The sequence below is a fragment of the Oncorhynchus masou genome, unplaced genomic scaffold (genome assembly GCF_036934945.1).
Source record: "Oncorhynchus masou masou isolate Uvic2021 unplaced genomic scaffold, UVic_Omas_1.1 unplaced_scaffold_648, whole genome shotgun sequence".
Taxonomy (NCBI): Eukaryota; Metazoa; Chordata; class Actinopteri; order Salmoniformes; family Salmonidae; genus Oncorhynchus; species Oncorhynchus masou.
In genome coordinates, this window is record NW_027012917.1 from 340,897 (window position 1) to 352,531 (window position 11,635).

The 11,635-nt window shown below is 44.6% G+C and overlaps 1 protein-coding gene across 1 annotated transcript; it reads left to right on the forward strand.

Annotated features, from left to right (window-relative positions):
* Window positions 1-7,031: 7,031 nt before the first annotated feature.
* LOC135536665 (suppressor of cytokine signaling 3-like) lies at window positions 7,032-10,588 on the forward strand. The gene is made up of 2 exons (XM_064962917.1): window positions 7,032-7,281; window positions 8,062-10,588. Exon 2 carries the CDS (start codon window positions 8,221-8,223, stop codon window positions 8,857-8,859), a length of 639 nt encoding a protein of 212 aa, XP_064818989.1. The 5' UTR covers window positions 7,032-7,281; window positions 8,062-8,220; the 3' UTR covers window positions 8,860-10,588.
* The last annotated feature ends 1,047 nt before the right edge of the window (window positions 10,589-11,635 follow it).

The window sequence follows — 11,635 nt, forward strand, 5'->3', positions numbered from 1 at the left end:
CTCCCTGTAGGCTATCTCGTCGTTGTTGGTAATCAAGCCTACCACTGTAGTGTCATCTGCGAACTTGATTATTGAGTTGGAGGTGTGTGTGGCCACACAGTCATGGGTGAACAGGGACTACAGGAGAGGGCTGAGAACGCACCCTTTTGGGGCCCCAGTGTTGAGGATCAGCAGGGTGGAGATGTTGTGACCTATCCTCACCACCTGGGGGCGGCCGTCAGGAAGTCCAGGACCCAGTTGCACAGGGTGGGGTCAAGACCCAGGGTGATGACGAGTTTGGAGGGTACTATGGTGTTAAATGCTGAGCTGTAGTCGATGAACAGCATTCTCACATAGGTATTCCTCTTGTCCAGATGGGTTAGGGCAGTGTGCAGTGTGGTTGTGATTGCGTCATCTGTGGACCTATTGGGGCGGTAATCAAATTGGAATGGGTCTAGGGTGTCAGGTAGGGTGGAGGTGATATGGTCCTTGACTAGTCCCTCAAAGCACTTTATGATGACGGAAGTGAGTGCTATGGGGCGTTAGTCATTTAGCTCAGTTAACTTGAAGCATGTGAAGCATGTGGGGACAGCAGACTGGGATAAGGATTAATTGAATATGTCCGTAAACACACCAGCCAGCTGGTCTGCGCATGCTCTGGGGACGCGGCTGGGGATGCCGTCTGGGCCTGCAGCCTTGCAAGGGTTGACACATTTAAATGTTTTGCTCACGTTGGCTGCAGTGAAGGAGAGCCCGCAGGTTTTGGTAGCGGGCCGTGTCAGTGGCACTGTGCTGTCCTCAAAGCGATCAAATAAATGGTTTAGTCTGTCTGGGAGCAAGACATCCTGGTCCGTGATAGGGCTGGTTTTCTTTTTATAGCCCGTGATTGACTGTAAACCCTGCCACATACCTCTTGTGTCTGAGCCGTTGAATTGCAACTCTACTTTGTCTCTATACTGACGCTTAGCTTGTTTGATTGCCTTGCGGAGGGAATAGCTACACTGTTTGTATTCGGTCATGTTTCCGGTCACCTTGCCCTGATTAGAAGCAGTGGTTTGCGCTTTCAGTTTTGCGCAAATGCTGCCATCAATCCACAGTTTCTGGTTTGGGAATGTTTTAATAGACGCAGTGGGTACGACATCGCCGACGCACTTGCTAATAAACCCGCTCACCGAATCAGCGTATTCATCAATGTTATTGTTCGCCGCAATGCGGAACATATCCCAGTCCACGTGATCGAAGCAATCTTGAAGCGTGGAATCCTATTGGTCGGACCAGTGTTGAACAGACCTGACATGGGAGCTTCCTGTTTTAGTTTCTGTCTATAGGCTGGAAGCAACTAAATGGAGTCGTGGTCAGCTTTTCCGAAAGGAGGGCGGGGGAGGACCCTATACGTGTCGCGGAAGTTAGAATAACAATGGCCTAGGGTTTTGCCGGCACTGGTTGCGCAATCAATACGCTGATAGAATTTTGGGAGCCTTGTTTTCAGATTAGCCTTGTTAAAATCCCCAGCTACAATAAATGCAGCCTCAGGATATGTGGTTTTCAGTTTACATAGAGTCAAATGAAGTTCATTTAGGGCCATCAATGTGTCTGCTTGGGGGGGGATATATGCGGCTGTGATTATAATCGAAGAGAATTCTCTAGGTTGATAATGCGATCGGCATTTGATTGTGAGGAATTCTAAGTCAGGTGAACAAAAAGACTTGACTTCCTGTATGTTGTTATGATCACACCACGTCTCGTTAATCATAAGGCATACACCCCCGCCCTTCTTCTTACAAGAAAGATGCTTGTTTCTGTCGCCGCGATGCGTGAAGAAACCAGCTGGCTGTACCATCTCCGATAGCGTGTCTCGAGTGAGCCATGTTTCCGTACAACAAAGAACGTTACAGTCTATGATGTCTCTCTGGAAGGCTACCCTTGCACGGATTTCATCAACCTTGCTGTCAAGAGACTGGACATTGGTGAGTAGTATGCTCGGGAGCGGTGCACGATGTGCCCGTCTACGGAGCCTGACCAGAAGACCGCTCCGTCTACGGCGTCGTTGTTTTGGGTCGCCGGCTGGGATCCGATCCATTGTCCTGGGTGGTGGGCAAAACACAGGATCCACTTCGGGAAAGTCGTATTCCTGAACGTAATGTTGGTGAGTTGACGTTGCTCTTATATCCAGTAGTTCCTCCCGACTGTATGTAATAAAACCTAAGATTACCTGGGGTAACAATGTAAGAAATAACACATAAAAAAACAAAATACTGTATAGTGTCCTAGGAACGCAAAGCGAGGCGGCCATATCTGTCGGCGCCGGAAGTTAGAGTCCAAATCCATGCTGCAATTGTATTTTATCACAGAAAAATGTGTAGCCTATGTTTGAGCCAACCTAGCTTGGTGCATGGACTTTAGGCCTAAATCTACGTTCAGTCTGAGCAGCATGTAACTACTTCTGTGGGCCTAAAAGGAGTTTCAGCAAACAGCATTTCACAAAAGTGTTGAACTTTTGTAGCCTCAGCGTATCCAGCTGTCTAAATACTGAAAGCTAGGCCTTTCTTTGTTCGTCAAGAGCAATGCCATAGAAAATCTCATGAAAAGTAGCATAACAAGAAGCTCTTAAGATATGTTACAGTTAAATCAAACTCCGCCAATCCGGGAACAGCAAAATATACAATTTCTGACTACATTTTTATGCTTTTCATTCCTCCATTTATCCCCCTTTTTCTACCCAATAAATGTATGTACTGGAAGCTTGTCTCAGAGTCAGTCTGAAGCAGTTGCTTTACCCCTGAAGCTGAATGTTTCAGACCACCAAATAGTCACAACACCTCATCCTATCCTCTTCTATAGGAAAGGTCACTCCACTTCATGTCCCTTCACTTCAACTCACTCCAATTCAAGTCACTCCACTTCAACTCACTCCACTTCAACTCAGTCCAATTCAAGTCACTCCACTTCAACTCACTTCACTTCAACTCACTCCAATTCAAGTCACTCCACTTCAACTCACTTCACTTCAACTCACTCCACTTCATGTCACTCCACTTCGAGGTTTGGAGAGGGCGAGTAGTAAATAGTGAAATATATCAAAACGTTTGTACAGTAAGGTAATACTGGAACACCTCAGGCTGTATTGGTTTAGTGTAACTCAATCACTCTGGTTTAGTCATACTATAAACCTGGGTGACTGTTTGATGAGACAGAATACAGACTTGTCTAATGTCTCTGTGTGTGTGTGTATCTGTACGTGTGTGTGTGTGTGTTTGTGTGTGTACGTGTGTGTGTGTATGTGTGCATGCATCTTTGTGCGTGAATCTGTGCTTGCATACTTGTGTGTCTACCCAGCCAAGCCTCTCAACCTGTTCTTCAGACGTCCTGCCAAATGTACAGAGAGCACACAGGAACAGCAGAGGAGAGCTGGGAGTTACAGTTACAGGTCAGTTAGTAGTAGACAGGTCCTGCTGACCCCGGACAGACCAGAGATCTGACCACTACCCTCCAGGTTAAGTACACACAGACCAGAGTTGTTGGCAGACAGACAGTGAAACATTGGAACTTGCATTATGCGTCATCCTCCACCCCGCTGTTTAAAAAGTCATTTCTCTCAGCCTTGATTTGAAAGGAAAAATGATAATTTACTCTTTAAACTGAAGAAGACTCTGATAATGCACTTGAAATAAACTTGTTTGTTTTTCATTTGAATTCAATCTGTTCTGGTGTCGGTGTAGGCTACAATATGACATCTTCTTTGATGTCTGCCAGGTGTCTAAGACAATGAGATCCCTAGACTGGCTGTGTGATGACTTCCTATGACTTCCTCTTTCCTGGTTGGGCCAACTCAACACCACGTCTCCTCTCTATTCACTTCCATTCTTCCCCCAGGAGGGCCTGCTAACCAGCCGTATGCCCGTCTCACACTGATGACACAACAGGGTTTTCTGGAAAACAAATGGAATACAGTAGAGTTGTCTGACTGGCTGCTTTCCCCCCTAGGTTGCATCTCATTTGGCACCCTATCCCCTATGTAGTGCCCTTCTTTTGACCAGGGCCCATAGGGCTCTTGAATAGGGTGCCATTTAGGACACAGCCCTAGCTATCCAGTCTAGAGGTCTGATCTGAATCACCAGGCACCTGACTCACCGCTGTAGACACAGCTGGCTCTCTCCAAAGCTCATTATGAGCTGTGCCAAAACGACATCATCCCCCCCTGCCAGGGCTGGCTCTAGTCTTTTGGGGGCCCTAAGCCATATTTGATTGGGGTACCCCCCTCCCAGGCAAAACATTTTAATGGCCCCCCTCTTGATGGTGATATTTACACATTTCCTGCAATTCTACACATTTTGCCATGGAGCAGAGAGAAGTTGAGAAATTTTATAACAAATGTCATGCAATTCTGTTCATTTTGTCACATTTACATGTGTATTTTAGTAATTTAGCTGACACTCTTATCCAGAGCAACTTACAGTTAGTGCATTCATCTTAAGATAGCTAGGTGGGAAAACCACATATCACAGTCATAGTACAATGCTTTTCCTCAATAAAGTAGCTATTATCAAAGTCAGTGCTAGTGGGGGGAGACAATGTATTATTATTAAGGGGGAGTGGTGCTGTGGGATTATTTAAGATACTCTTTGAAGAGGTAGGGTTTCAGATGTTTTCGGAAGATAGGGCCAAGAGACCAGACATGGCAGAACTGAGTACTTAGGTTGAGGTAGAGGTTGAGGCAGTTCATTTTTCTGCTCCATAGGCCACAGGGCAGAGAAAAAAAATGTGCAGTTTTACAGCAAATCTCCTGCTTATGTTGCTTATGCCTGGAGCACCCTACCACTGCCCTCTCTCTTTAGTCTCCACCTTCCCCCTCTCAGTAAAGATCTGGTTAAGAAAATGATCAAATGGAGCACGCAACCCTCCTTAATGGCCTGTGTCCACTGCCTAACTTGTTTCTGTCTTTCTCTCTCTTCCTGGGTTGGCCTGCCTGGTGTCTTCCCTGACTGGGCGGATGAATATTAGAGTGTGGACATTGAGGTGGGTGAGATGGCAGGGAGTGGTAGAAACCTGGCCTGGTGTTTGAGCCCGGGTTGCCTGTGTGCCACTAGACTGTAAGTAGCCCTCTGAGCCCAACGCCTCTGCATTACCTCGGGGAGCCAATGCAACTCTTCAGATTCCTCCCCGGCAAAGTTAATCACCATTGAACCACCTTCATTACCATAGACTGGCTGTTTAAACCCTGGGTTAATCTACCTACCCATTCTCAGGGCTTGTGTCAGTCAGATCTCTGATGAGTAAACAGGAAGGGAGAAACAGAGGATGATGAGTAGGGAACAAGTCACACATTACAGTACATGGAGACAGGGAGTGTAACACCAGGGCTGCATCCCAAATGGCATCTAGTTCTCTATGTAGTGCACTTCTGTTGACCAGAGTCCTATTGATCCAAGTCTAAAGTACTAGGGTGCCATTTTGGACACGACTAGAGTGTGCTCCGCTCGTTCAACGTCTTACACTACAAAATGTGTCAGATCACGTGATTTACTCTAAGGGATGTTAAACGATCAATGTTTTTTGTGTTTTTTTTATTTCCATCTTCCTGTAGTGTCCCGAATTTCCCAACTCCTTTCGTTCAAATGTATACTTTGATTGAATGATTCAAATGATATGAAGAATGAAATGGACATGTTTATGAGCATGGTGAGCGTGTAGTGACCTGGTCTCATATAGCCATCTATCCAGTTGGGATCTAGACATTTTTATTGATTTAACATGTTTTAACTAGGCAAGTCAGTTAAGAACAAATTCTTATTTACAATGATGGCCAACCCTGGCCAAACACGGATAACGCTGGGGAATTTGTGCGCCGCCCTATGGGATTCACAGCCGGAAGTAATGCAGCCTGGATAACTGATCTGTATAGGATAGTAGTCTATGAAAAGCAAAGGATGTAATGCATTCTGGATAACTGATCTGTATAGGATAGTAGTCTATGAAAAGCAAAGGATGTAATGCATTCTGGATAACTGATCTGTATAGGATAGTAGTCTATGAAAAGCAAAGGATGTAATGCATTCTGGATAACTGATCTGTATAGGATAGTAGTCTATGAAAAGCAAATGATGTAATGCATTCTGGATAACTGATCTGTATAGGATAGTAGTCTATGAAAAGCAAAGAATTTAATGCATTCTGGTTAACTGATCTGTATAGGATAGTAGTCTATGAAAAGCAAAGGATGTAATGCATTCTGGATAACTGATCTGTATAGGATAGTAGTCTATGAAAAGCAAAGGATGTAATGCATTCTGGATAACTGATCTGTATAGGATAGTAGTCTATGAAAAGCAAAGGATGTAATGCATTCTGGATAACTGATCTGTTTAGGATAGTAGTCTATGAAAAGCAAATGATGTAAAAATGGTGCTAGTTCTAAAGAAACTGACAGCCATTGCCAAGGAAACGGTGTCCCCATAATAAAGTTATAAATGTTTGTTTAAAGCTTGAACTGTCCAATCAAAACATATTGGCGCCCTCTATGGGGCACTGGCATAGCATTCAGCCGCTGCCAGAGAGGAACAGCGTGTTCTGGCTGTTCCACTAGGAGGCCCATTCACCAACCACTGTCAACAGTGCTCAGATTAATGAAACTACTTCTTTAAACGTCAAATGTATCAGATCATGTGATTACCTTAACATGTTTTTCACTATATAGGCCTATTCTGCAAACCAATAGGTTGGACACTATTGATTAACTTATAATGTTTATAACATGCTAAATATATAGTAGTCTAGTGGTATTATAATGCATTTAGTGCATTATAATAACATTACTATTACCAGCAAAGCTAATACAATACGGCGATAACAGACAGTTTTTACAATCAATTCGCTGCAGGAAAAGTTATTGCCTGGAACTCCATAACTTCATTTTGGAGGAACAGCGGGGGAGGGGAGGACTTCTCTGTTGAATACCAGGAATCGTCCTTTTAAAAAAAACATTTCTTACTGACAATCTGCCAAGAGGCCCTTACTGGAAAAACAAGGGGGTGGAGCCTCCCGACACATTATGAGCGCTACTCGCAAGCGCTGCGCGATCATTAAAGAGGCAAATGATGTACGAGCAACGTCCAGTCAGTCCAACGTAGAACACAGACAAAGGACACAACTGACACTGTAAAGGACAGTGCACATCAGCAAGGATACAATTGTTACAAGTTGAACAACACAAGATATCAAGCTCAAGGAAGCAAATATACTCAAGGGATTGAAGCAATTGGATAAACTTTCAAAGTTCCAAGAACAGAGAGAACCCGTTAAAAGGTAAGAAATACGACTCTATTGATTCTATTGTTTAAAAGTAGCAAAGGCGAAGACAATGTAGCATTATAAATCATTAGCGATTTTTTTTCATGGGACTTTTGTATGTAAAATGACGCAACAGTTGAAGGATTCCGCTCACGAGCCTGCTCGACTTTACTGGAACTGACCGCGGTGACTGAGCCGGAGGGCAGAGATAAACCAACTTCCCTGGAAATGAGCAGGACAGAGTAAACGGCAGCCTAATTGAACATCACGTCTATTCTACTGAAATAGAATGTTTTCACTTTCACATACAATAGCCATATAGGCGATTTGTCGTAAATAATATGGTTATAAATCATGTAGCAGTGCGTAAATGAAGTGACGATAGCAACATGAGCGGTGTCGAATCATATTACTTCGTGTGGTTCTCAATAGTCCGCTACAGGACAAAAAATAGCCAGGGCCTCATTGGTAAAAATGTTCCACTATGTAACCAGAGAAGTTTAATTAGAATATTTGAAATTATAGCCAAAACATAATCTTTGCCTGAGAGCTACATGAGTTGAGGACTATTAGATTACTCTCAATCCTAAAACAATTACACTATAAATAAACCTTTTATCGACTGTTATTTATTTCTATAATTAAAATGATAGAACTGGATATCTTGAGTTGATTAACTAAACGTCAGTTATTTGGATCATATTGCCAAATGCCCTGAGGTCCACTCAATGTCCAAATCACTCCACTCTGAGCAGATACTTTGGACACTGATGATTTTCTCTGCTTTTTCTCCAGGACTATCCTCTCCAGACACAACAACAACAACATCTAAAGGCCTTGACCTCTAGGGAGATTGGTGACCTCTACTCTCCGACCTCCTCCTTCTAGTCTTCTGTTGTCTGTGTGGTGCCCAGTGCTCACCAGGCAGGTCGCAAAGAAGCGGTGCGCAGCGCCATGGTAACCCACAGCAAGTTTGACTCCGTCATGAGCAGCAGCCCCTTCGACTCCACCATGCGGCTGCCTCACCGTTACAAGACCTTCAGCTCCAAGGTGCAGTACCAGCTCGTCGTCACCACCCTGCACAAGCTCCAGGAGAGCGGCTTCTACTGGGGCTCTATCAATGGCAAGGAGGCCAACGCCATGCTGGCCGCCGAGTCCATCGGCACCTTCCTGATCCGCGACAGCTCCGACAACCGACACTTCTTCACGCTCAGCGTCAAGACGGCGTCTGGCACCAAGAACCTGCGCATCCAGTGTGACTCCGGGTCCTTCTTACTCCAGACGGACCCCAAGAGCTTGCAGGCTGTGCCCCGCTTCGACTGTGTGCTCAAGCTGGTCCACCACTACATGCCCCCAACCAAAGGGGCTTCGCTGGTGGAGAAAAACACGAGGGGAGGGAACGCCTCCTACTACATCTACTCTGGAGGGGAGAAGATTCCCCTGGAGCTCCTCAAACCTTTCTCCTCCACTATGTCCAGCCTGCAGCACCTGTGTAGGAAAACAGTCAACGGACACCTGGACATATCCAGCAAACGGGACCAGCTTCCCCACCCGCTCAAAGAGTTCCTGCAGGAGTACGACGCGCCCATCTAGGCCCCTCTCTGGATACGTAGTGCCTCGATGGCATAAGACTTGATAAAGGTGTTATGAAGGGGACTTGGGCAGGTGTGAGAGACAGTGTGGCAGTACCCCACAGAACTGGGGGGAAAATATGACTGTCTGTATCTGTGTCTTAGAGGGATGGTTCACCCACATCAGGGTGACGAGGCAGAGGGGAAGGCAGCAGCATGAGTCAGTCTGAGAAAGTAGAAGAAGATGCTTGGTATTGTGGTTCTCATAAGGGCTGTACTGTACCTATCTCCCAAGCCCAGGAGTGATATAACGTTACCATGAGGAGTAGAGCTATGCTGGTCCCACGTCAGCCAGTCACTCTCAACAGGCTGCCAACCAAAAGACAAGAGGTGGGCGTCGTCATCAGACTTTCCAGTCTCTCATTCATGCAGAGAGAGAGAGACAGAACGAGAGAGAAGGAGAGAGAGAGAGAGAGAGAAAAGGAGGACTGGTTCATTGAGAGGCTAAACGGCCAGTCGGTGTGCTGCTAATTGGTTCAGATGTGTGTCAGTCAGGCCTTCAATTGGACCAGAAAAGAACTATTTCCCAACCTCAACTCTAACCTCACTGCATGACTAATAACTTCCTCCCGAGGTCCGCTCTCTCTCTTTAGTCGATGAAGGCTCTGAGCCAGCATCTTGCCTGCCTTCACACCTCTGACGAAGCACACATTCCCACTGCTGCTAACCACGGGGTCTGGCTGTGGCACGGCACCGGCCTGAGAAACACAAACACACCAGCCTCTCCTATCCATTCAACCATTACATCAGGATTGGCTGTATTGACTGTCCTTAGCTGGCTGTTGGATATTAGTTACGGACATTAGCCCTGAGCCTGGAAGTATTAAACTCGTTGGTCGGAGTACCAAGCTTTTTGGCTTCCTCTGGGAAAACTGGGATCTCTGTCTCAGCCTTGCCAGGAAACTGCCTAGCAACCGGAATTCTAACCCATGTTGCAAAGGGGACATTTAACGTCACCACCTCCAACATCACACTTTGAGTCAATAGTTGTTTATTTCGTTAGAAAAACTAGCCACAACTGCAAACCAATTATGACCCAATGTTACAGAAGTGTGAAGCCACAAACGGCCGAATGGAGAAAATTATATTTGATACTTAAGGTGTTGAAGATGTGTGTAATGATTGGTTGATTGGCAGGGCTTTTGATTTGAACATGCCAAACCTGTCCTGACCTCACCAACAAAACGGTTTCTTGACTGAACAACGAATACTTGCATGATGAATAAATGAATGAGGGGTTGCTTTTATACTTGAGATAATAACATCACTATATACAGAGGAAATAGAGTCCGGGTGAGCCCTCAGTAGATAGGAAATATACACCGATGAATGTGGTGGTATTTGTGCCACAGACAGGATACCAGATATCACTTGCTATTGAATGTATTCAAATCTGAGAATCTCTCTTCCTCTCAAAGAGAGCATCGAAGGTTCATCCTGTTCCATTTATTTTTCTTAAAACCAGACAATGTTTACATGACTGACAGAAAAATGCAAACAGGTTTTCTCCTATCTTTTATAAAGATATTCATTATTGTCGAGCCAGGTGACTGGCTGCAGTAGAAGCATGATCGAGTTTGAAGAAAAGGAGATCGCAGAAGCAAGCAGAACTAAAAACTTTGCACATATTTATATTCCTACGACATTTCAATAATTTATAATAAAGAGCACTATTTTTTTAATGAATGACATCCTTGTTGTGTGACCTTATTTGGGGGGTGTTACATCATATATGACTATACGTTTTGGGTATTTGACACTAGATTCTCATCACTACACATGTCTAAAACATCCCACCTTCAGTTAACCACACAAGAAGTCAGAACACATAACCTCAAAAGAGCTGGGTAGAAATAACGTGTTTTTATTCATTTCATCGCTGTTTACTACGTTCATTGGACAGGAACCATGCACATGAATTAACATTGAATTTCACTAACAACTAGACTTTTATGGGGCCAATTTCCCAGACAGAAGCCTAATCCTGGACTCAAACGTGCTTTTTAGTCCTGGACTAGGCTTAACCTGTGTCCGAGAAACCAGCCCCTAAAGGGACTGTTATCTAAACAGATCAGGAAACATTTCTCTCAGTATCTAATCTGTTGTCTAAGCCCCTCCCTTTACCATGTAAAGTGTGTGTGGATCCAGAGAATTACACTAGAAGTGATCGAGTGATGTCCCCGCCCCCAAGCCTTTGTTCCAGTGGAAGAGGATTAACCTCCCTTCAACACTGTATAGCAACTATTCAGTGGAGGCTGCTGAGGGGAGAACGGCTCATAATAATCTATTTTAAAAAATGCATATATTTTTTTTAACTAGGCAAGTCAGTTAAGAACAAATTATTATTTACAATGTGGGCCAAACCTGGACAACGCTGGGCCAATTGTGCGCCGCCCTATCAAAGCTGGGTGTGGTACAGCCTGGATTCAAACCAGGGTATCTGTAGTGACACGTCTAGCACTGAGATGCAGTGCCTTAGACCGCTGGAGTATAATGGTATCAAACACGTGTATTTTTATTTTTACATTTTTTATTTCACCTTTATTTAATCAGGTAGGCTAGTTGAGAACAAGTTCTCATTTGCAACTGCGACCTGGCCAAGATAAAGTGTAGCAATTCGACACATACAACAACACAGAGTTACACATGGAATAAACAAAACATACAGTCAATAATACAGTAGAACAAAAGAAAACAAAAAGTATATATACAGTGAGTGCAAATGAGGTAAGTTAAGG